The following is a 26,495-nucleotide window of genomic DNA, read 5'->3' as shown; positions in this document are numbered from 1 at the left end:
CTATTTGTGTGTGCCAAGTCTTTGTATCTACAGTATTTCATCTGACCTTGCATGATGGAGCCAGACATCACTGGCCTCTCCTTAAGATCTGGATGGGAGCTGCCTTTAGGAAGAGTGCGACAAATTAACCCTGAAAACAAAAATAAAAAGGAAACTGGTTATAACTCATGCGTATACAGTAATGAAAAAAATATTCATGTTTGTTACATGGCATTTCTATTTCCATAGACCAGTCTTGATGAAAAATGTTCTTTTTAGAAAAAGCCATGGTGTGAAGTTTTCCATCCCTGCAACCACCACCTGTTACACTTTGCAATTATTTTACATAGTGTTCTTATGTCCCTGCAACTTAAGACTCTTCTTTCCCATACTGCACACTCTAACTTTAGTTTCCAGAATCAGTGCAGCATCACATGACCAGTATCATCGCTGCCTGTATAGATGACTCTGTGGTTATCTTTCCCACTATATTCTTCTAAGTAACTTAATTATAAGTATATGGAAATGTGGAATCATCATCAGTAATTGTGATAAAATGTTCTGTCTTCCCCTCCCTCCTCCCCACATAAAGGAAGTGTGTGATACATTGCATGCATTTACGTCATACAGGAAGCTCTGTTAACTGAGATGGTAACCCCCCTCCTCCCCTCAGTGATCACAACACTATGTAATTCTCAGTGAGGTCACCAACCACATGACTGAACTGAAGAGATGTATACTATGAATTTCCAGATAAAAAGCAACCGAGTAAGGTAATTCTAACTGAATTAAAGATATTAGGGTCTTGTAACAGAATAAATTAATAGAATTTAATATGTTTAAAGGTTTGTTGCAAAATCATGAAATATCACCCATCGGCAAGTTAGATGATAAATGCGCTGGGGGTCTATCACTCATGAGCACAGGGGCCCAGAGCTAGTCATTTGAATGGTAGGATGGCCAAGCATGCGCATTACTGCTCTGTTCAAACCCTTTTGGAGTGATGGAGGTGGTTAAGTGCTCTACTCCGCCATCTCTATCCATCCCATAGACCGTGAATGAAGGAGCAGTGCGCCTGCGAGGCGACTGGCCTTTCAAATAGGAGACTAAGGACTTTGAATCTTGAGACTGATGGAGGTCCCAGTGATGAAACACTTGTCACCTATCTTGCTGATAAGTTTTTGTTCTTGGGACAAACCCTTTCATGTCATCTGCTTTTCATTTTATGGATAGTAATAACAATGCCAATTACCTTCCATTGGTGCCGATACAGCGGATTCTCTCACTGCCAAGTTCTGCTTTATATTTCCTTCCATAACGTCATAGGTTCTCTTCAGTGTCACCTCTGGAGCACTCCTGGGACTCCGAGTACCATCTCGCAGATTCTTAAGGGCAGCTGAAATTAAATTGCATTCCACAAGCTTTATTCTGGTCATCCATGTATTATATATATATATATATATATATATATATATATATATATATATATATATATATATATATGCGATTTTTGCTTTCAGAGCAAACTGAGCCTTACTCACCCTCCACAGGTCCATCATAGGGTCTCACATCATCAGCGCTGCGACCAATAAATGAGCTCAGCTGCTCTGCTTTAGTATATGTAAAATATGCAAAACACAAGCCGCGGAGACACCATCACATGTTTCTCAACGCAAGCAATGACTAGCCAGGTCTTTCCCCGGGAAGGGCAGTCTCCAATGAAGGAAACCACCTATGCCCAAACATGGTATCCATCCACAGACAGCTGTTTCGGGGTATTGCCCCTCATCAGTGTGGAGTAGGAAACTGGCCAGTAGGAGCAATGCCTAGTAGAAGACTGTGAAAAAAGGAGATTTTTGTGTACTCACCGTAAAATCTCTTTCTCTTAGCCTCTAATTGGGGGACACAGAACCATGGGTGTTATGCTGCTGTCCACTAGGAGGCGACACTATGCATAATCTGAAAAAGATTAACTATGGCTCCTCCTCTGCAGTATACACCCCTGGACGGCGTCAGCCTTCTCCAGTTTTATGCAAAAGCATTAGGAGGAAGTTAACAGAAAACAACATAACCATGCCTGTAAGAAGGCCACTATGTACGAGTTCAAAGAACAATATGAGAACTCAACCACAACAACGGCCCGTAAGGGCAACAGGGTGGGAGCTGTGTCCCCCAATTAGAGGCTAAGAGAAAGAGATTTTACGGTGAGTACACAAAAATCTCCTTTACTCTGTCGCCTCATTGGGGGACACAGAACCATGGGACGTCCCAAAGCAGTCCCCTGGGTGGGAAGCAATGGACGAATATTGTACTGACAGGTCCCTAAACTTGGGTGCACCGCCGCCTGCAGAACCCGTCTACCCAGGCTCGCGTCCGCTGAGGACTGGGTATGAACTCTGTAGTGTTTAGTAAACGTGTGTAGGCTAGTCCAAGTGGCCGCCTTACACACCTGATGTGCCGAAGCCTGGTGCCGAATGGCCCAGGAGGCCTCTACCGCCCGCGTAGAGTGTGCCGTGATACCGGCCGGAAGAGGATAAATGTAAAGGCGGTAAGCCTCTTGTATGGTGGACTTGATCCACCTGGCAAGGGTAGCTTTGGAAGCCGGCAGACCCTTGCGAACGCCTTCCGGAAGAAGGAAAAGGGAATTAGACTTCCGGAAGGGAGCAGTCCTAGACACGTATATACGCAATACTCTGACGAGGTCAAGCGTATGCAGAGCCTTCTCCACTCTATGAACCGGAACCGGGCAAAGGGATGGCAGTGAAATTTCCTCATTGAGGTGGAAGTTGGACACAACCTTCGGAAAGAAGGATGTGACTGTACGGAGAACGACCATGTCCTGGTGAAAGGCTAGGAAGGGCCGTCTGCAGGAGAGTGCTGACAATTCAGACACCCTGCGTAGCGAGGTGACTGCCACCAGAAAAACCACCTTCTGTGACAGAACGCGGAGTGGGACTTCCTTAACGGGTTCGAAAGGTGGTGCCTGCAATGCTGTCAGGACCAGGTTGAGGTCCCACGTTTCCAGTGGACGTTTGTAGGGGGGAACCAATCGGGAAACTCCCTGGAGAAAAGTACTTATTTGCGGCTTGTTAGCAATGCGTCTTTGAAAAAGAACTGGAAAAGCACTGAGAGCGCTGACACCTGGCTCTTAAGCGAGCCTAGGGATAGCCTGGCGTCCGGGCCCGATTAAAGAAAACCAAGTACCTTTGGGAGGGAATAAGGGAGTGGAATCTGGCCTTGAGATTCGCACCAGGTAAAGAAAGCTCTCCAGGTATGGTAATAAATCTTGGCGGAGGCTGGCTTCCGTGCCCTGATCATGGTCTTAATGACGTCCGGTGAGAGCCCTGCCTGGGTTAGAACCCAGGTCTCAAGGGCCACGCCGTCAAATTGAGAGCCCCTGAGTTCTAGTGGTAGAACGGGCCTTGTGACAGAAGATCGGGACAGTCGGGGAGCACCAGGGGGCGTCTGTTGTAAGTTGTACAATGTCGGCGTACCATGTACGTCTGGGCCAGTCTGGCGCGATCAGGATGGTTGAACTCCCTCTTGTTTGATCTTCCTCATGACTCTGGAGATCAGAGGGAGGGATGGAAAAATGTACAGAAGCTGCAACTGGGTCCAGTCCTGAACCAGGGCATCTGCTCCGAGCGACCGCGGATCGCGTGTCCTGGCCATGAAGTTGGAGACCTTGGCATTGAGATGGGATGCCATTAGGTCCACGTCCGGGGTCCCCCAGCGACGGCAGATGTGGTGAAAAATTTCGGATGGAGAGACCACTCCTCCGAGTCCATTCCTTGTCTGCTGAGGAAGTCGGCTTCCCAGTTGTCCACACCCGGAATGTGGACCACAGAGAGTACCGACCTCATGTCTTCCGCCCTTTGGAGGATATGTGCCACTTCCCTCATCGCCTGGGTACTTCGGGTTCCACCTTGGTGATTCACATATGCCACCGCCGTGGCATTGTCCGAATGTATACTGATATAAGAGGCTGCCAGCAAGTGATGAAAGGCTCTCAGTGCCAGGAAGATGGCCCGAATCTCCAGGACGTTGATGGGCATGGTTGCTTCCAGTGTTGACCACTTGCCTTGTGCCCTGTGATATACGTGCACCGCACCCCAAACTGTCAGGCTTGCGTCGGTGGTCAGAACCTTCCATTGACCTGAGAGAAAGGATTTTCCCCTTGCAAGCGAGGTTGGCTTGAGCCACCAGTGCAGGGACCTTCTGGTTTTCGATGATAGCCGGAACTCCCTGTCGCGAGAGAAAGGATTCCTGTCCCAGGACTTGAGGATGGCTAGTTGAAGGGGTCTGAGGTGAAACTGGGCAAATGGTACCGCCTCCATTGCTGCTGCCATCCTGCCGAGGACTCTCATGGCAAACCGGAGATCAGGGGGGATTGCGGAGGAGTATGCGAACTCCCAGACGGAGAGCCAGTGCCTTGTCCCTGGGAAGGAGCACCAGACCTCTGGAGGTGTCGAATAGCATCCCCAGGAATGTCAGAGACTGACTCGGGGTAGTCGATGACTTTTGCAAGTTGACTAACCAGCCCAGGCGACTCAGAGTGTTGATTGTGATTGAGACGCTGACCTCGCAGTCCTTGAAGGTGGAAGCCTTGATAAGAAGGTCGTCCAGGTATGGAACGACTACTATGCCTCTGGAGTGTAGAACGTCCATGGTGGATGCCATGATTTTTGTAAACGTCCTGGGAGCCGTGGCGAGTCCGAACGGGAGAGCCACGAACTGGTAGTGATCCTGGTCGATAGCGAACCTGAGAAATCTCTGATGGGCGGGAGCAATCGGTATGTTCAGGTATGCGTCCTGTATATCTATGGAGGCGAGAAATTCTCCCTGCTCCATGGACGCAATGATGGCCCAAAGGGACTCCATGCGGAAATGACGAACCCGTACATATTTGTTGAGTTGTTTCAGGTCCACTACGCTGCCTCCTTTTTTGGGGACTACAAATAGATTAGAGTAGAACCCTCGGAACCGCTCGGATGTGGGAACCGGTACTATAACTCCTGCTTGAAGGAGGGAGGAAACCGCGTGGCAGAAGGCACGAGCCTTGTCTGGCGGCTTTGGGGGAACAGAGAGGAAGAACCAGTTCGGTGGGCTAGAAGTGAACTCTATCTTGTATCTGGAAGACACTATTTCCCTGACCCACCTGTCTTCTGTAATAGGCAGCCAGACTTGCTGAAAGAGTAAAAGTCGTCCGCCTACGGGTGGGGTGTCTTCTGGAGTTCGTGAGTCATGATGAGGAGAAAGACTGAGGTTTTCCTCCTTTGGGCTTTGTCTGGCCTTTTGGCTGCCAGGTACTGTTCGGCCTCTGCGCCGCCCGTGGGTTGTCCCTGCGTGGAGAGCGGTTACGATTTTGTGCTGGACGCGAGACAGACCAGCCTGAAGAATTCCGAAAAGATCGGAATCGTGTTTGGTTATGCCTTTTGAACGTGCGTTTAGGTTTTAGATGAGGGAGAGAGGTACTCTTCCCCCAGTGGCATTGGATATCATGGTGTCCAACTTTTCACCGAAAAGCCGCCCAGAGGTACGGGAGGTGCGTGAGGGACTTCTTTGAGGCCGCGTCCGCTTTCCATTCCCGCTGTCAGAGGATACACCGAATCGTAATGGCGTTTGATGCTATCCCCGCTACACCCCTTGCTGAATCCAGAGCTGCATGAAGCATGTAATCTGCTACAACTGCTATTTGAACCGCTTGGTCCGACAGCTCAGGGGTTGGTGCTTGGAGGCCATCTTGTAATTTTTTGGCCCAAGCTAGAATGGCCTTGGCAGCCCAAACTGAAGCGACCGCGGGAGCAAGGGAGGCCCCTGCAGCCTCAAAAATTGAACGAGCCATGCGCTCTACCTGCCGGTCTGCTGCGTCTCTAAGGGTTGAGCTATCTGGCAGTGACAGGAGGGTTTGTGCTGCTAGCCTAGAGACTGGAGGGTCCACTTCGGGCGGATCTGTCCACTCCTTGGTGTCCTTCTGTGGGAAAGTGTACCTTGTCTCCAAAAATTTGCGATTGGTGAATTTCTTCTCGGGCTGCGAAAACTGCTTAGTAAGTATCGCCTGAAATTCCGGGTGATTAGAGAAGACCTTAGGCGGTTTCAGAACACCTTCAAAGCAAATCTTGTGTTCTGGGGCTTCCGGGGGTGGATCAGAAATGTCCTCAACTAGCGCTGCATTGCTAGGGGTACCGGGGACCAGAGACCTCTCCGTTTCGTTGTCTGAGTCGGAGTCACAGATGCCTTCCGAATCCTGTGTATTGCCGAGGCGTTCCCTGGTGGGCGAACTGGGGCGGAGGTCTCCTGTGGTCGGGGATCGCTGTGGAGATCTGCGTTGTCTGTCCCTAGTAGGGGACGGTCTAGGTGACCTGGAACTACGGTGTCTCTCCCTAGAAGGGGATGACCGTGTGCTATGGGATGACGCAGATGAACGCGACCTGTGGGTCCGCTTACGCCTGGGAGAGCCAGAAACGGTCTGTCCCTGAGTGGAGCTGTCCCTTTGCTGGGTAACGCTCATAGCCGAGACATGACCCTGCAGAGCCTGGAGTAATGTGGAGGTCAGGTTATCTATGGACTGCGTCATAGACTGCAACATCTGAGTAGCCCATTCCGGCGTGGTAGCAGACGCTGAAGCATTGGTAGGAGCCTCTTGGGGTTCTGACCCAGTATTTTGGATACAATCCCGCAGTACGGGTACGTGCTGCCACTGGGGAGAGTGGTTTTACAGGCTGTGCAGAATGCATAAAAGCAGTCCTGCCTGGTTCTCTTGTACCTTGAGCCCGGCATAGTGCACCGAGTGCAGAAGGGCTGGCTATGCAGAGGGCCCTACAGGGATGGCTATGCAGAGGAAACCTATAGTGGAGCCTTATAGGGAATATGGATTCACAGCCGAGTAATAAAAATCCAGCTGTGATCTAACCCCACCAGTGTGCCCCTAGGTCCAGCGCCGTAGATTCACAGTCCTGTGCCTCTCGGAGACTGCATGATGTCACAATGCCTTCTCCTGCAGCAATTCTGACGCAGAAATGGCCGCTGAGGGGACAAGGAGGAAGAGGAAGGGGGAGGAAGAGGAAGGGGGGCGAAGAGCTGAAAAGGGCGCACAGAGCTATGTAAAAACGCGCCCTTTCTGTCTCGATCCGCCCCTTCTATGACACTGTAAGGTGTCATATTTGTCATCCAGGGGGGCGGGGAGGAGGCGGCGGCTTCAGCTAGGCCGAAGATACGGTCTAAATTTGAAGTCTGATGCCCAGAAGGGCTCCAGGCCAGCGCGGATGTCCGGGAGGGGGGTCGGATCTGAACCAGACCCCCCCGGATCTTAAAGGCAGGATAGCGGTGGGGCTAGTAACAGGAGCGGGGCCCTGTGAGGGGTCCCCCTGAAGCGCTATGGAGCTGGCGCTGCCGTAGAGACAGGGGCACAGGAGCCCAGTGTCTGTGTGTGCTATGCCTGCGTGCACTCTCCCCCGGCCCCTACAGGAGCCCGCAGCTGGGCTGGAGGTCCCTGGCTTTGAAGCCGCAGAATGCTGCCTTGTACAGGCCCTACCTGAGGGGTCTCAACCTAATGCCCCCAGAGGGGGATTAGGGAGGGTGCTGCTGTCACCATCAGGGGGCTTCATCCTTGCCTCGACCTCAACCCAGAACCCAAGGGAATTGGGAAAGGAGGGGGGTCTTGACTTCGAACCAGTACCCGAGGGACTGTGGAAGGAGCGACATGGGGAATAGCCACCTCAACTTCAACCGGGCACCTTATAAAAGGGGCCGAGGAAGGAGCCTTGCCGGGGGTCTCTCAGGAGACCCACTTTTCTTCATCTGTAGTCCGTCAGGAAAAAAATAAAAAAGGGAAAAAATCTTTAGGTGTGCCTCCTATGCGACACGAAGCAAAAACTGGAGAAGGCCGACGCCGTCGAGGGGTGTTTACTGCAGAGGAGGAGCCATAGTTAATCTTTTTCAGATTATGCATAGTGTCGCCTCCGAGTGGACAGTAGCATAACATCCATGGTTCTGTGTCCCCCAATGAGGCGATAGAGTAATGAGGATGAATGAACTCATGGAGGATCAACATCCAACACTTCGGAGACACCATCACATGTTTCTCAATGCAGTGATTCTAGTGCAAAGCCCCCATCCCTTATGGGAAATATGTAAAATATGCAAAACACAAGCCGCAGAGACACCATCACATGTTTCTCAACGCAAGCAATGTCTAGCCAGGTCTTTCCCCGGGAAGGAACAACCACGGGAAGGGCAGTCTCCAATGAAGGAAACCACCTATGCCAAAACATGGTATCCATCCACAGACAGCTGTTTCGGGGTATTGCCCCTCATCAGTGTGGAGTAGGAAACATGTGATGGTGTCTCCACAGTGTTGGATGTTGATCTCCATGAGTTCTTTCATCCTCATTTTTCAGTCTTCTACTAGGCATTGCTCCTACTGGCCAGTTTCCTACTCCACACTGATGAGGGGCAATACCCCGAAACAGCTGTCTGTGGATGGATACCATGTTTTGGCATAGGTGGTTTCCTTCACTGGAGACTGCCCTTCCCGTGGTTGTTCCTTCCTGGGGAAAGACCTGGCTAGTCATTGCTTGCGTTGAGAAACATGTGATGGTGTCCCCGCAGCTTGTGTTTTGCATATTTTTACATATTTCCCATAAGGGATGGGGGCTTTGCTCTAGAATCACTGCGTTGAGAAACATGTGATGGTGTCTCCGCAGTGTTGGATGTTTATCTCCATGAGTTCATTCATCCTCATTTTTCACTGCTTTAGTATATGGCTGAGCTTACTGATTGGCTGTAGCGCTGTCTACGTTATGTTAGCGCTGCAGACAATAATGTACACTGGGAGCAGCCATGGAGACTCAATACTTGACCTGGGGACGCAGAGTATAGCAAAGGGGTTTTGTTTGTTTCTAAACTAAACTGCTGATGGGGGACAGGCTCAGATACATTTGGCAAGAGAAATAGTATTCTAACGCTTTAGTTTGTACCTTTGGTTAAAATTAGTTGCAGTCTGCAATCTCCACTCATTCATTGACACCCAGATACACAACTTGCTCCTAGTTTAGCACTTCTCTCCAGTGAGGGGGGTGTCCTTCCCAGTAAGGCTGGGTTCACATAGCGTTATGGCAGTCCGTTCAACGCATGCGTTAAATGTTCTGCGCTAACGCTACTCATTTTTCTGATCGTGTGACGGCACATCGCTAACGCATGCCAATTATGACATGCGTTAGCGATGCGCTACGTTATGGCAGTCTATGGGTGCGATAATGGATGCGTTACATCGCGTTAATGTCGCTTTGTACCGAACGGACTGTCATAACGCATTGTGAACCTAGCCTAACACATGCCGAATGTGAGCGGTGTGCCTCCAGAATGCTATTGCCTGCACTATCTAATGTGTGAGAACAGCTTCATTCCTGGAGCCATTTGCCCATCATGTGCTTCCCTGCCTATCTACAGTCTGTTTTCTTTGCCCTAGCTGATCTTTTTCCTCCTCTCCACTCTCTGATCTGCCATGTATGAAACCTCTGCCCCCCATAGATATATCCCACACACAGTGGGGGGTGCGGGAAAAAATGAACGGCAATATACTTACAATCATAGGACACTATGTGTCCACTCTTTCCCTCATAAATGACGTGGCCTTTAGTGGCAGACTCCTCTCTACATTTCTCGGCGCTGCTGATATCTTCGGTGGCCAGACGTGTGATTGTGGTCTTCAGCAGGACATCGGCAGCAATACCAGATTGTGACAATGCGGGAGTACCCTAAGACCACAGTAATGGAGACTTACTATCACAGGAGAAATCCCAGCTACTGAAAAATTGGTCACTGAAATACTAAATGGTCCCATTAATTTATGAAATGGACAATTTCCTGATATAACTTTCAATCTCCGACAACACCTGACACAAAACATTATAGCAGACATAAATACACTGATTACAGTACATTTTCACAGTTTATTATTAGCTCATTTTCAATTACAAAGCCAAGATCTTCATTCTACTTGCAGGGGGTTCTAGTTACAGTTTTCTAATCCTAATATCTAAATGACCTGCAATAATTGTAAAAGAAATTTCTAACTACCTGCAGTGGGCACTTTAATAAACAATGATGTTTATTAAGAAGCACTGCCACTAAAAGTTTTTTCCTCTTAAAGGGAATCTGTCAGTAGCTTCTTGCTATGTAATCTGAGGTCAGCATGAGTTGGGGTAAAAACACAGATTTCAGTTATGTGTCACTTATCAAGCTGTGTGGTGTTTAGGTCAGGGCTGTGGAGTCGGAGTCGTGGAGTCGGAGTTAGTTTTGGTTGGAGTCGGAGTCGGTAGAAATGTACCGACTCCAGCTTTAAAAAAAAATGTATTAATATTTCATAATTGAACTTTCATATGAATTTTATAAATGTTACTCAAATATATATGTTCTATCAAACTATGAACAACAGTGATAAGCAGTTCTGCTGGAGATAGAGACATTTCTTACTTCTTGTGTGTCACTGTTCTCCACTGCCCTTATCTAATCTTATACTTGGTTAACCTCATGCTGCCCCAACCCCCCTACTTACAATGTATGAAACTAAAAGTGAAAATGTGTTGCAAATTCTTAGTAGTAAAGCTCCTCCTCTAGACTAGATCATACTAGGTGTGCGTCTTCCAAGCATCTCACAGCTGCCTGCTACTCAGAAGAGGAAGACTGTAGGAAGTATTATCCTTTCAACAAACTTTGCATCAGTTAACTGTGAGTACATGAGGAATAATAACAGTATTACTGACCACTATATCAGTTGTACGACCTGGCAATAATTTTGTACAATTGTTTTTTAGGAAAAACAATTGTCATTTGGATTGTGAATGCAGAATTAAAAACCTGAGAATGTCAAAGAAGCATCACATTAAATCAGCTGTATTTGAACATTTCACCATCACTCAAGATAGAAAACATTATGTCTGTCAGTGTATGACAAATGATCCAGACGAAAACAAATGCTGTGAAGCCAAGATGAGTGCATATTCAGGCAAAGATAAAAATGCTCCTACCAGAGCTTCTAATCTAAAGAGACATTTATAGCGCTTTCATCCAGAAGTACTGAAAGCAGTGGATGAGAAAGACTGCATCCAAACCAATGAACCAGTGCCCAGCTCTTCCAGCCAAACAAAGGAGCAGAGAACTTTGCAGCCATCAGTTGCAAGATATTTTGTCAGTGACAAAGTTACTGTGACAATGACAGTAGATACATTTAAAAAAACACATCATAGAGCTTGTTGTAAAGGATAGTGTGCCTATTTCATTATTTTCACGACCAGCTTTTATGTGTCTGAATGGGGAAATGGCCCGCAAGCTTGGTGTTTCTCTGGAGAGAGAGAGTATTAGAAAATTAGTAATCGAAGAAGCTTTTAGACAAAAGGAAGAACTTAAAAAAACTCTCAAGGGACGCTTTCTGTTTCTTAAAATGGATGCCTGCACACGTCACAGAGTGAACTATTTTGCCATCAATGTCTGATTTGTTTGTGACAAAAATGAAATAGTTACCGAGACATTGGCAGTAAAAGACACCAAAGCTCATCACACCAGTGAGTTTCTCCAGGTCTTGGTGGAAAAGGTTCTGCAAGACTATGAACTTAAAAAAGAGCAAGTTCTTTCTGTCGTAACTGACAATGCTTCAAATATGATAAGTACTATTAAGCTAATGAATGAGAGTAATGATGGTGACCAGCAGCTAGAAGAACATTCTGGGTCCACAGACACAGAAATGTTTGAAATAGAGGAAGACAGTATAGTAACTGAGGAGCAAACTGAAGTTGCTTCAGATGAACAGCAACATGATAGTTTAGATGATCTTGTTGAAACTGTGTCAATATGTTCTTTCATTCATCACATGCGCTGTGTTGTGCATACGCTACAGCTGGCTATAAGAGACAGTCTGCAAGAAGGACATGCTGCTGCACTGATTGGCAAGGTGAGAAAATTGGCTACTGTTGCCAGAACCCCTAAAGTTGACTCAATTTTGAAGAGACGTGCTGGAAAAGGGGCAATTATTGATCAACCCACACGATGGGGCAGTACTTACTTAATGATTCAGCGCTTGGTTGAACTGAAAACCTTGCTTGTAGACATGGCTAACCCTCAACTGACGCTAAATGAAAGTCAGTGGAATCAGGTGACTGAGCTGGAAAAATTGCTAGAGCACCCATTTACAGTGACTAAAAAATTACAAGCAGAGGACTTAACTCCAGGTATTTTCTTAAAGGAGTGGAAGAACCTGATGTTTCGCCTGTCCCAAAGAGGAGGGTTAATTGCAAGTGGCATTGCTACATCAATGAAACGGAGAGAGGAGCTACTATTACAAAATAACATTCTTTTGGCAGCTGTTTATGTAGACCCAATGCATCGGATTCTTCTAGATGATCAACAGCTAAGTAAAGGAAAAGAAGCTCTGATTGAAATAGCAGTAAGGATGAAAGGGTTGCAGAACAGTCAGGAGGAACAAGAAGAATTTGGTCGTCCTGCCACATCTTCACCCTCATCATCAACTGATGAAGAATTTAATTTCGAAAAATATTTGGATCACAAGGACCGTGCAAAGCGTTCCCGCATAGAAGAAGAGTCATCCCCATCAAGGAACACAGCCAGTACATTTCAGCAGAATTTTTCATGTGCACTAAAAGAAAATGAGAAATTTGACCGTTCATCAAAAATAACAGTGCAACAAGCGATTCCTCTGTATCCTGACATTGTCAGAGATGTTGCCCGAGTGGTTACTGCTTTGCCACGAACACAAGTTAGTGTAGAGAGGTTGTTCTCTGCTCTCAAAATAATTAGATCAGATTTGAGGGCATCCATGAAGGAGGATCTGACAGAGGCAATACTTTTTCTGAGGACAAATTTATAGATTTCTTCTTATTAACTGCATAAAAGTGTTTATTGCATATTTACTTACAGTTTAGAAAAGTTTATAAAAGTTATTTGCTATATTCTAATTGTATTCTAATAAATGTAGTTTTTGCTCTAAGTGGTCTGATTACTTATATGATGGTGAGAAACTGAATAAGCACGATGTTTAATATTTTACAACAGTAAATTTGTTGTTATGAATTGGCCATTTATGAAGGAGTCGGAGCCTGATAAAATCCAGGAGTCGGAGTCGCAACTGTGGCTTACCGACTCCACAGCCCTGGTTTAGGTGATTATTTTTTGGACTACAGTAGTGCATGCTAGTCCGACTCCGCCCACTGTGAAAAGCAGCTTACCGTCTGGAAACAATATATATACACACACACACACACACACACACACAGAGTCTGGTGTGGAAGGGGTTAGCATTCTCAGCTCTGCTGCTTTGCCAAATCCAAGACCTCTGATTGTGTCAGAACCACTGCACCCAGTAAACCAAGTGATATACCACTGGAATCAGGGTCTCTTTTCCTACATTATTCTGCTCTCAGATGAGGTGGCAAAAACCTGCTGACAGGTTCCCCTTAATATATTGCAGGCATCATATTATATGGCTGATCAGTGTTTGTTCAAACCAAAAACTCATAGCACTTTAAATTACTGTATACATACGCATAGTCTGTGAACTCCTTAACAGGACAGACAAAAAAAAGGAGATTTTTGTGTACTCACCGTAAAATCTCTTTCTCTTAGCCTCTAATTGGGGGACACAGAACCATGTGTGTTATGCTGCTGTCCAGTAGGAAGCGACACTATGCATAATCTGAAAAAGATTAACTATGGCTCCTCCTCTGCAGTATACACCCCTGGACGGCGTTAGCCTTCTCCAGTTTTGTGCAAAAGCATTAGGAGGAATATAACAGAAAACATAACCATGCCTGTAAGAAGGCCACTAGGTACGAGCTCAAAGAACAATATGAGAACTCAACCGTAACAACTACCCGTAAGGACAACAGGGTGGGAGCTGTGTCCCCCAATTAGAGGTTAAGAGAAAGATTTTACGGTGAGTAGACAAAAATCTCCTTTACTCTGTCGCCTCATTGGGGGACACAGAACAATGGGACGTCCCAAAGCAGTTCCTGGGTGGGAAGCAATGGACGAATATTGTGCAGACAGGACCCTAAACTTGGGGCACCGCCGCCTGCAGAACCCGTCTACCCAGGCTCGCGTCCGCTGAGGACTGGGTATGAAATCTGTAGTGTTTGGTAAACGTGTGTAGGCTAGTCCAAGTGGCCACCTTACACACTTGTTGAGCCGAAGCCTGGTGCCGAATGACCCAGGAGGCCCCTACCGCCCGTGTAGATTGTGCCGTAATACCGGCCGGAAGAGGAGAATTTTTAAGGCGATAAGCCTCTTGTATGGTGGATTTGATCCACCTGGCAAGGGTAGCCTTGGAAGCCGGCGGACGCCTTCCGGAAGAAGGAAAAGGGAATCAGACTTCCGGAAGATCGCAGTCCTAGACACGTATATACGCAATGCTCTGACGAGGTCAAGCATATGCAGAGCCTTCTCCACTCTATGAACCGGAACCGGGCAAAGGGATGGCAGTGAAATTTCCTCATTGAGGTGGAAGTTGGACACAACCTTCAGAAGGAAGGATGGGACCGTACGGAGAACTACCTTGTCCTGGTGAAAAGCCAGGAAGGGCCGTCTGCAGGAGAGTGCCGACAGTTCAGACACCCTGCGTAGCGAGGTGATTGCCACCAGAAAGACCACCTTCTGGGATAGAAGGCGAAGTGGGACTTCCCTAAAGGGTTCGAAGGGAGGTCCCTGCAATGCTGTCAGGACCAGGTTGAGGTCCCACGTTTCTAGTGGCCGTCTGTAGGGGGGAACCAATCGGGAAACCCCCTGAAGAAAAGTCCGTACTTGCGGCTTGTTAGCAATGCGTCTTTGAAAAAGAACTGAGAGCGCTGACACTTGGCTCTTAAGCGAGCCCAGGGACAGTCTGGCCTCCAGACCCGATTGAAGAAAACCAAGCACTTTGGAGAGAGAATAAGGGAGTGGGATCTGGTCGCGAGATTCGCACCAGGTAAAGAATGCTCTCCAGGTACGGTAATAAATCTTGGCAGAGGCTGGCTTGCGTGCCCTGATCATGGTTCCAATGACATCTGGTAAGAGCCCTGCCTGGGTTAGAACCCAGGTCTCAAGGGCCACGCCGTCAAATTGAGAGCCCCTGAATTCTGGTGGAAGAATGGGCCTTGTGACAGAAGATCGGGACGGTCGGGGAGACGCCAGGGGGCGTCTGCTGTAAGTTGTACGATGTCGGCTTACCATGTACGTCTGGGACAGTCTGGCGCGATTAGGATGGTTGGAACTCCTTCTTGTTTGATCTTCCTCACCACTATGGATATCACGGGGAGAGGTGGAAAAATGTACGGAAGCTGGAACTGGGTCCAGTCGCGAACCAGGGCATCCGCTCCGAGCGACTGCGGATCGTGTGTTCTGGCCATGAAGTTGGAGACCTTGGCATTGAAATGGGATGCCATTAGTTCCACGTCCGGGGTCCCCCAGCGATGGCAGATAAGGCGAAAAATTTCGGGATGGAGAGACCACTCTCCCGAGTCCATTCCTTGTCTGCTGATGAAGTCGGCTTCCCAGTTGTCCACACCCGGAATGTGGACCGCAGAGAGTACCGACCCCGTGTCTTCCGCCCAGTGGAGGATGTGTGTCACTTCTCTCATCTCCTGGGTACTGCGTGTCCCGCCTTGGTGGTTCACATATGCCACAGCCGTGGCATTGTCTGACTGTACTCTGATATGAGAGGCTGCCAGTAAGTGACGAAAGGCTCTCAACGCCAGGAGGATGGCACGAATTTCCAGAATGTTGATGAGCATGTTCGCCTCCACTGGTTACCACTTGCCCTGTGATGTAAGTGCACCGCACCCCAACCCATCAGACTCGCGTCGGTGGTCAGGACCTTCCATTGACCTGTGAGAAAGGATTTCCCTTTCGCGAGTGAGGTTGGCTTGAGCCACCAGAGCAGGGACCTCCTGGTTGACGATGTTAGCTGGAACTCCCTGTCGAGGCAAAAAGGGATTCCTGTCCCAGGACTTGAGAATGGCTAGTTGAAGAGGCCTGAGGTGAAACTGGGCAAATGGGACCGCTTCCACTGCTGCGGCCATCCTGCCGCAGACTCTCATGGCAAACCGGAGAGATCAGGGGGGGCTGCGAAGGAGGATGCGGACTCCTAGACGGAGAGCCAGTGCCTTGTCCTTGGGAAGGCGCACCAGACCCCTGGAGGTGTCGAATAGCATCACCAGGAAGGACAGAGACTGACTCGGAGTAGTCGATGACTTTTGTAGGTTTACTAACCAGCCCAGGCGACTCAGTGTAGGATTGTGATTGAGACGCTGAGCTCGCAGTCCTTGAAGGTGGAAGCCTTGATGAGAGATCGTACAGGTATGGAACGACTACTATGCCTCTGGAGTGTAGAACGTCCATGGTGGCTGCCATGATCTTGGTAAACGTTCTGGGAGCCGTGGCGAGTCCAAACGGGAGAGCCACGAACTGGTAGTGGTCCTGGTTGATTGCGAACATGAGAAATCTCTGATGGGCGGGAGCAATCGGTATATGCAGGTATGCGTCTTGTAGGTCTATGGAGGCGAGATATTCTCCCTGCTCCATGGACGCAATGATTGACCGGAGGGACTCCATGCAAAAATGACGAACCCGTACATATTTGTTGAGTTGTTTTAGGTCCAATATGGGCCGTACGCTGCCTCCTTTCTTGGGGACTGCGAATAGATTGGAGAAGAACCCTCGGAAGCGCTCGGCCGCAGGAACCGGTACTATGACTCCTGCTTGAAGAAGGGAGGAAACCGCTTGGTGGAAGGCACGAGCCTTGGCTGGCGGTTTTGGGGGAACAGAGAGGAAGAACCGGTTCGGTGGGTTGGAAGTGAACTCTATCTTGTATCCGGAAGACACTATTTCCCTGACCCACCTGTCTTCTGTAATAGGCAGCCAGACTTGCTGAAAGAGCAAAAGTCGTCCGCCTACGGGTGGGGTGTCTTCCGGAGTTCGTGAGTCATGAGGAGGAGAAAGTCTGAGGTTTTCCTCCTTTGGGCTTTGACTGGCCTGCTTTTGGCTGCCAGGTCTTGTCCGGCCTTTGCGTCGACCGTGAGTGGTCCCTGCGTGGGGAACGGTTACGATTTTGTGCTGGGCGCGAGACGGACCAGCTCAAAGAATTCCGAAAGGATCTGAATCGTGTTTGGTTACGCTTTTTGTAAGTGTGTTTAGGTTTTAGTTGAGGGAGAGAGGTACTCTTCCCCCAGTGGCATTGGATATCATGGTGTCCAACTTTTCACCGAAAAGCCGCCCACTAAAGTACGGGAAGTGCGTGAGGGACTTCTTTGAGGCCGCGTCCGCTTTCCATTCCCGCAGCCAGAGGATACGCCGAATCGTAATGGCTATCCCCGCTACACCCCTTGCTGAATCCAGAGCTGCATGAAGCATGTAATAAGCTACAACTGCTATTTGAACCTCTTGGTCCGACAGCTCAGGGGTTGGTGCTTGGAGGCCATCTTGTAATTTTTTGGCCCAAGCCAGAATTGCCTTGGCAGCCCAAACTGAAGCGAACGCGGGAGCCAGGGAGGCCCCTGCAGCCTCAAAAAATGGAACAAGCCATGCGTTCTACCTGCCGGTCTGCTGGTCCCTGAGGGTTGAGCTATCTGGCAGTGAGAGGAGGGTCTGTGCTGCTAGTCTAGAGACTGGGGGGTCCACTTTGGGTGGATCTGTCCATTCCTTAGTGTCCTTCTGTGGGAAGGGGTACCTTGCCTCCAAACATTTGCGATTGGAGAATTTCTTCTCAGGCTGTGAGAACTGCTTGTTAAGATCGCTTTAAATTCTGGGTGATTAGAGAAGACCTTAGGTGGTTTTAGAACACCTTCAAACGAAATCTTGTGCTCTGGAGCCTCTGGGGGTGGATCAGAAATATCCAGCACTCGATGGATGGAAGAGATTACGTCTTCAACTTGCGCTGTATTGCTAGGGGGAATTGGGATCAGGGACCCCTCCGTTTCGTTGTCTGAGGCGGAGTCACAAATGCCTTCAGAATCTTGTGTATCGCTGAGGCGTCCCCTGGTGGGTGAACTGGGGCGGAGGTCTTCTGTGGTCGGGGATCGCTGTGGAGATCTGCGTTGTCTGTCTCTGGTAGGGGACGGTCTAGGTGACCTGCAACTACGGTGTCTCTCCCTAGAGGGGGATGACCGTGTGCTATGGGATGACGCAGATGAACGCGACCTGTGGGTCCGCTTACGTCTGGATGTGGCCGGGACGTCATGTCCCTGAGTGGAGCTCTCCCTTTGCTGGGTAATGTTCATAGCCGAGGCATGACCCTGCAGAGCCTGAAGCAATGTGGAGGTTAGGTTATCTATAGACTGCGTCATAGATTGCGACATCTGAGTAGCCCAATCCGGCATGGTAGCAGACACCGAAGCATTGGTAGGGGCTTCTTGGGGTTCTGACCCAGTGATACAGTCCCAGCAGTGCGGGTACGTGCTGCCACTGGGGAGAGTGGTTTTGCAGGCTGTGCAGAATGCATAAAAGCAATCCTGCCTGGTTCTCTTGGACCTTGAGCCCGGCATTGTGCACTGAGTGCAGAAGGGCTGGCTATGCAGAGGACCCTACAGGGGTGGCTATGCAGAGGAACCTATAGGGGAGCCTTATAGGAAATATGGATTCACAGCCGAGTTAAAAACCCAGCTGTGATCTTACCCCACCAGTGTGCTCCTAGGTCCAGTGCCGAAGATCCGCAGTCCTGTGCCCCCCAGAGACAGGCTGGCCTGGTCCTGCTGATGTCCTGCAGCAGAAATGGCCACCGAGAAGAGGAGGAAGGGGAAGAATGGGGTGGAGAGCTGAAAAAGCGCGGCAGAGCTGTGTGAAAAAACGCGCCCTTTCTGTCTCGATCCGCCCCCTCTATGACACTGTAGAGTGTCATATTTGTCATCCGGGGGGTGGGCCGGGGGCGGAGAGAAGGTGGCGGCTTCAGCTAGGTCGAAGCTGCGGCCTAAATTAGATGCCTGATGCCCAGAAAGGCTCCAGGCCGGCGCGAAAGTCCGGGAGGGGGGTCGGATCTGAACCGGACTCCCCCGGATCTAAAGGCAGGATAGCGGTGGGGCTATAAGCGGATGGGGGCCCTGTGAGGCACGATAGAGCTGGTGCTGCCGCAGAGACAGGGGCGCAGGGAGCCCTGTGTCTTTATTGTGCCCTGCCTGCCTGCACCCCCCCCCCCCCGGCAGGAGCCCACAGCTGGGCTGGGGTCCCTGGATGCAACCGCAGTGTGCTGGCCTATGCTGCTGGGAGCTGCAAAGTGCTGCCTGTACAGACCCTACCTGAGGCGTCTCAACCTAATGCCCCCAGAAGGGGATTAGGGAGGGTGCTGCTGTCACCATCAGGGGGCTTTATCCTCGCCTCAACCCGGAAACCAAAAGGAATTGGGGAAGGAGGGGGGTCTCGACTTCAAACCAGCACCAGAAGGACTGGGGAAGGAGCGACATGGGGAATAGCCATCTCGACTTCAACTGGGCACCCCGTAATAGGGGACCGAGGAAGGAGCCATGCCGGGAGTCTCACAGGGGACCCACTTTTCTTCATCTGTATTCCCGTCGGGAAAAAACGGAGTGAAAAAAAAAATAAAAAATTTTTAGGTGTGCCTCCTATGCGACACTAAGCAAAAACTGGAGAAGGCTAGCGCCGTCCAGGGGTGCATACTGCAGAGGAGGAGCCATAGTTAATCTTTTTCAGATTATGCATAGTGTCGCCTCCTAGTGGACAGCAGCATAACACCCATGGTTCTGTGTCCCCAAATGAGGCGACAGAGTAAAGATGTCTATGCCATGATAAAGCTTCAAAAGTTTATTGAAAACTTCATAAAAGTAAATACATTAAAACATCATGTCATAGAAGAAGGAATACCGCAAGGGACATAACAGACCTGCTATGAGACCGGCTGAATAAGGTTTAACACGCTTGATGTTCTGTAGATATGGGAAATTAGTACCATGCATGTGAAAAAAAATATATATTTATATATATATGTGTGTGTGTGTGTGTGTGTGTGTGTGTGTGTGTGTGTATATAATACCGAGCTATAGAATCTTAACTATATGTAGGTAAAGAAATCCAAAATCCTAGACTTGAACTCATTATTCCACATAGTTAAGATTGCTCTATTTTAGTGTATGATATTGTTGATATTGATTGATATTACACTCTATAATAGAGCAATCTTAACTACGTGGAGTAATGGGTTCAATAATTATGCACAAGTCTTATTTCGATTTCTTTACCTACATGTGGTTATGATTTTATAGCTCAGTATATGTCACACTTTGCTCTCAATGTGATGGTTAATCATAGGACCGCATTATATGGGTAGAGAGATATATATTTATTTTCTTCACATACATGGTATTAATTTCCCATATCTACAGAACATCAAGCACATTTAGCCTTATTCAGCTGGTTTTATAGAGATATTCAGGAATGTTTTGTCCCTTGAGGTATTCCTTGTTCTATGACATATCGTGTAATGCATTTATTTCTATGACATTTTCAATAAACTTTTGACGTTTTATTATGGCATATGGATCTATTCTTTGTCTGTCCTGTTAAGGAGTTCAGAGACTATGGGTATGTATATCATGCTATATAGCGCTGTGTACTTACAATTGCTCATTTTGCCTTTCTACCCAGATAATTCTTCTCTTTTCCATTAGGTCTATGACATCATGTGATCAATAACTGACTAGCTGAATCCTTCTAAGCTCTAATTAGAAACAGGAGGTCAATTTTCCCTGTATGACTCATGAGTCACTGCAAAAGCCCCTGGCAAGGGGGAGACGGGAGCAGCTGGGTCAGGAGTTGAAGACGGGGATGATAAACGCAGGGACAAGAGACTTCCTGTTTGTACATACAGCAGAGAAAAGAGAATAATTAGCTGGGTAGAAAGGCAAAATGAGCAATTGTAAGTACACAGTGCTAGATAATATGATGATGATATATTAAGAGGATACTAACGTTGATGCAAGTGCTTCTTTAAGTAGGCAGCATGCTTGTAAGTGCCCTCTTGTGGCAGATGCAGGCAGTTGCCATTATCTCTTACATTTGAATGTAATCAGATTTGGACTGAGCCTCTGATGAAAAAGAAGATATATATAAAGAAATTCAGCACAGAATGCTACACGTACTCAAATAAGACATCCAAAAATTGGACAACCACTTTGACCACATAATAATCTCATACATTAAGACAGACTGTAGTTTCCTAATGCCAACCCCATCAGAACAATCTGTATATTACGCAGTTGACAGCAGAAAACCCAAGACATCTTATACAGTTGTGGCCAAAAGTATTGACACCCCTGCAATTCTGTCAGATAATACTCAGTTTCTTCCTGAAAATGATTGCAAACACAAATTCTTTGGTATTATTATCTTCATTTAATTTGTCTTAGATGAAAAAACACAAAAAGAATTTTCCTAAAGCCAAATTGGATATAATTCCACACCAAACATAAAAAAGAGGGTGGACAAAAGTATTGGCACTGTTCGAAAAATCATGTGATGCTTCTCTAATTTGAGTAATTAACAGCACCTGTAACTTACCTGTGGCACCTAACAGGTGTTGTCAATAACTAAATCACACTTGCAGCCAGTTGACATGGATTAAAGTTGACAACCTCTGTCCTGTGTCCTTGTGTGTACCACATTGAGCATGGAGAAAAGAAAGAAGACCAAAGAACTGTCTGAGGACTTGAGAAACCAAATTGTGAGGAAGCATGAGCAATCTCAAGGCTACAAGTCCATCACCAAAGACCTAAATGTTCCTGCGTCTACCGTGCGCAGTGTCATTAAGAAGTTTAAAGCCCATGGCACTGTGGCTAACCTCCCTAGATGTGGACAGAAAAGAAAACTTGACAAGAGATTTCAACGCAAGATTGTGTGGATGTTGGATAAAGAACCTCAACTAACATCCAAACAAGTTCAAGCTGCCCTGCAGTCCGAGGGTACAACAGTGTCAACCCGTACTATCCATCAGCGTCTGAATGAAAAGGGACTGTATGGTAGGAGACCCAGGAAGACCCCACTTCTTACCCCGAGACATAAAAAAGCCAGGCTGGAGTTTGCCAAAACTTACCTGAAAAAGCCTAAAACATTTTGGAAGAATGTTCTCTGGTCAGATGAGACAAAAGTAGAGCTTTTTGGGCAAAGGCATCAACACAGAGTTTACAGGAGAAAAAAAAGAGGCATTCAAAGAAAAGAACACGGTCCCTACAGTCAAACATGGCGGTGGTTCCCTGATGTTTTGGGGTTGCTTTGCTGCCTCTGGCACTGGACTGCTTGACCGTGTGCATGGCATAATGAAGTCTGAAGACTACCAACAAATTTTGCAGCATAATGTAGGGCCCAGTGTGAGAAAGCTGGGTCTCCCTCAGAGGTCATGGGTCTTCCAGCAGGACAATGACCCAAAACACACTTCAAAAAGCACTAGAAAATGGTTTGAGAGAAAGCACTGGAGACTTCTAAGGTGGCCAGCAATGAGTCCAGACCTGAATCCCATAGAACACCTGTGGAGAGATGTAAAAATGGCAGTCTGGAGAAGGCACCCTTCAAATATCAGGGACCTGGAGCAGTTTGCCAAGAAGAATGGTCTAAAATTCCAGCAGAGCATTGTAAGAAACTCATTGATGGTTACCGGAAGCAGTTGGTCGCAGATATTTTGGCTAAAGGTTGTCCAACCAAATATTAGGCTGAGGGTACCAATACTTTTGTCTGGCCCATTTTTGGAGTTTTGTGTGAAATGATCAATGTTTTGCTTTTTGCTTCATTCTCTTTTGTGTTTTTTCATTTAAGACAAATTAAATGAAGATAATAATACCAAAGAATTTGTGTTTGCAATCATTTTCAGGAAGAAACTGAGTATTATCTGACAAAATTGCAGGGGTGTCAATACTTTTGGCCACAACTGTAAAAATATTCAAAACTGAGCAAAATGTTTGAGGGATTGTCTAAAACATGAAAAAATACCTGAGTGATAGACCCCCGTAAAGATGGAAGAGCTTCCATGGGAAGTTTAGTGGCCGGAGTGCCTCGCGTGATGCTCCCTTCCTGTAGCGCAGTCATAGTACCTGTGGTAACGACAGTAATAAGGTGAGCACTACAGAACGGGTTCACAGGACCCGGTCCAGCGTCCACATCAGTCACGAACCCCGATAACTGACATTTACGGCATTCGTGACTCTTCTCTTGATCACCTGACCTGTGGTGAAACATCAGACTAATCCAGGTAATCAAAAGAAGAGGTGGATGAGGCAAGAGTCGACTCTCTGAGCTCACATTCGATGGCCGCTGGACAGGGTCCTGCTAAACAATTCACACCAAATCCAGTCAGCACAGTACAAGTATCACAGATCTGCTGATACCAAGCTGTATTTTAGCGGACCTCTGACAACACCTTCATGCTGAGCCCGGACAAGGAGCCCCTCCGGCTGCAAGCTCTGGCCACGGGGAGAGAACTCTTCTTGTTTTATGTAGGCAACACAACCTAAAACGAACCAGAAAGGAGATAAGAAAACAATACATCATTGGGCAACGTAGATTTCATCAAAGACTTGCCGATGAGGAGTTGGGAGCAAAACCTGAGTGGCACCATGTGGATAATATTAGGGCTTTTGAGAAGATATTGATCTATGACCCTCACAGCGGTCTTCTAGCTTTAAAAATTCATTAAGGTTTTTGGGGGGGACCTAAAAGACCTTGAGAGACTCCATTCTTGGGCACTTTTTTGCGAGGCACTGAGGTGTAAAGTTATGATCTATCTTTGCAAAAATAAAGTGTATACAAAGATTCCTTTATATTTCTACCAGATGTTCTGAAGGACCTGTGAGACACCAAGCACACAGGATGGATCTATGCATTACCTCACAATTTCACATAATTACCTACCGGTTTTCGCAGATTCCTGTTGCCTCGGTAGGCCAAGAGAAATGGAGCCTACAGAAGGCTTAACCGGGTCTTGGCTGTAGGGCTGCTGACTGAGAGAGGTTAAATATGTTCCAGGGGTTCCCTAAGGGATAACAAAAATATTGTCAATGAAAGTCCCAGTGCAAGGAACCCCAGCAATCAGGTCAGGAGTCGCACGGACCCCCAGCAATCAGCAACTTATTACCAATCATGTGCACAAGTGATAAGTTGGTATCGTGGGCAATATGGCACAATCTAACAAGTCACTTTCCCGCAATGTCTCCCTACTTATAGTTATATGCTCAACTTTGTAAAATTGAACACAATCAAAAAGTAAAATGCATTCATCTGTCACCATGATACGCTTATTTATGGCGGCTCGTTACAGGAGGTCTGCAATACTTTTAGTCCAAATGGCACAAGAACGCGGTGACACTTGGTAACACAAAATACAACAAATCTAGGGCCAATGGTACAGCAGACCTCTGTCTAGAATACTTTGCTCTTAACGGGAACCTGTCACAGGATTTGCCCATATAAAGTAGGGCCAGGACCAGTAAGCCCTTATATACAGTACTCTAGAATGCTGTATATATGTCCCCAATCCCCTCTGTATAACACAAACAAGACCTTTTATTATACTCACCTATGTCGCGGTCAGGTCCGATAGGCGATGCTGGTTTTGATCCAGCACTTTCTCTCTTTTCTTGCAATCACAAGGAGGATTGTGATTCCAAATAGAGAGGAGGCGCCGGATCAAAACCAGCGTCGCCTATCGGACCTGACCGCGACATAGGTGAGCATAATAAAAGGTCTTGCTTGTGTTATACAGAGGGGATTGGGGACATATATACAGAATTCTAGAGTACTGTATATAAGGGCTTACTTGTCCTGGCCCTACTTTATATTGGAAAATCCTCTGATAAATTCCCTTGAAATAAGGAAGCAAATTCTGGCGAGAGACCCCAGATGCAGCACTTAAGTTGTCAGCTGGCAAAAAAAAAATGAGCCCCCAAATTTGATATAACCAAAACTGAGCACACCTGTGATATGGAGCCTCCCATTATGAAAGAAGGTTTGTCAGTCGAGGTCACTGACGTTTTCGACGAAGGGATCAGGGGAGGAGGTGGACGAGTCGGACGGGTCACAGGGAGTCTTGTTCCTTCAGCTAAGGATGTGATCACTTGATGGGGCGCTGGCTGCAATACTGGGAGAACAAAAGATTTTTTATTTAAAAGACGTGAAATACTGAATTCAACATAAACGAGAAGCCGTGATACCTGAAAACCCACAGTGGAGCCCATGATCATGCCTCTAGTTGTCTCACATTGGGGAGATTTTATTTAATAGCCATTACAAAAATTAATAAGTGACCAAGAGATTCACCTCCTCAATGGGGCAATGTAGGGGTGATGATTTGATGCTTGTAGAGCTGCTTTAGCTTTCCCAATGTCTGCTAATATCACGCAGAAAACATCATTATAGCGAAAAATCAGCAGTAGATCAGTCCTGTAAGAACATGCCCTTTCTGAAGAAACGATCTACAAGTAACCACAGATCTCCATCATGTTAAAGGCAATAAAAAAAGGAATCTAAAGCAACTTGTCAAGTGTGATAATTGCTCCAATCCCTTCGTCTCCTAGCTTATTAGCCTCATCTTTCGTTTCCATGCAAAGCCACCTGCATTACCCGCCTCCCACCAGCAGGGGTCGCTATTGCACAGCTTGTGCTCGCGCTCTCCAGAGACCATGTTGCACTGATTTCTGCCCGTTAATGTGCGCAGATCGTCTATATTCCAGTCGTTCGACCGTCGATTACTATGGGAACACTGTGGGGAAACAGAACAATCGCTAACATGATCGTTCTGTCTCCATACAGGATCACGCTATCGGAAGCACATCCTGCTTCCATGCTACAGGTAACTATTTATTTTTTCTCACTCATCAGCATTTTTACACCGGCAGGTAATGGAAGGTTTATACAATTGCTAGTTTGGCGATTATCTTATCAATTAAATGCACTTTAATAAGAATTTTTTTTTTTTACTCCTTTTATGGAGTTCAATGGGAGCCATATAAATATTGGGCATGATTCATCAAAGCTTTTGTACCAGAATACTGGGGCAAAAACAAAAAAACCTTTGAAAAGGAGTTATTTGAGGCTGTGCTAAACTTTTGCAACTTCTGGCTTTCTCCAGCTGGGGCGGGACGAGCCATAGCGATCGCACCATATCTTACTTCAGCAGGGACCGGAGTAGGATTTATGGAGGCACACGCTACTTTTCCTTTCATTAAAAGAGTGCACCTCTCATTGAATCATAAGCCTCAGACTCCAGGACACCTCCTCAACATCAGCGTGAAGATCGCTGGTCTTGATGAATCAGGGCAATAGTATGCAGAATACGCCCGCCCTCCGGTGGTGGCCGGGGGCATTCAGACTATGGCGCAGTCAAGGGAGTAGGGATTTTTGGAGTTTTACAATAAACAATTTCAGACGCAAAATCCCATCAGGTAGTGTAAGGCCTCTTTCACACTTCAGTTTTTTGTGTCAGTTAAAATCCGCATGGTCCGTCCAAGCATGCCGGCGGACGAAAAAAATTTGGAGGATCC

At 47.4% G+C, this 26,495-nt stretch overlaps 1 protein-coding gene across 7 annotated transcripts in view; it reads right to left on the bottom strand.

The window, feature by feature from the left end:
- The window catches only part of NCOR1 (nuclear receptor corepressor 1), a 214,158-nt gene that overhangs the window by 34,725 nt on the left and 152,938 nt on the right, over positions 1-26,495 (bottom strand). For all 7 annotated transcript variants that reach the window (XM_073565347.1, XM_073565345.1, XM_073565351.1 and 4 more), the window contains 7 exons: positions 24,930-25,093; positions 23,869-23,989; positions 23,366-23,467; positions 22,951-23,051; positions 9,566-9,737; positions 1,232-1,375; positions 47-130 (listed from right to left, as the gene is read on the bottom strand). In XM_073565347.1, the coding sequence (XP_073421448.1) occupies positions 47-130; positions 1,232-1,375; positions 9,566-9,737; positions 22,951-23,051; positions 23,366-23,467; positions 23,869-23,989; positions 24,930-25,093 (888 nt within the window). The remainder of the gene's footprint in view (positions 1-46; positions 131-1,231; positions 1,376-9,565; positions 9,738-22,950; positions 23,052-23,365; positions 23,468-23,868; positions 23,990-24,929; positions 25,094-26,495) is intronic.

Source organism: Dendrobates tinctorius, unplaced genomic scaffold (genome assembly GCF_039654945.1).
Source record: "Dendrobates tinctorius isolate UK_male_01 unplaced genomic scaffold, ASM3965494v1 ptg000016l, whole genome shotgun sequence".
Taxonomy (NCBI): domain Eukaryota; kingdom Metazoa; phylum Chordata; class Amphibia; order Anura; family Dendrobatidae; genus Dendrobates; species Dendrobates tinctorius.
Note: the sequence above shows the minus strand (reverse complement) of the source record. Positions and strands in the feature narration are given on the sequence as shown.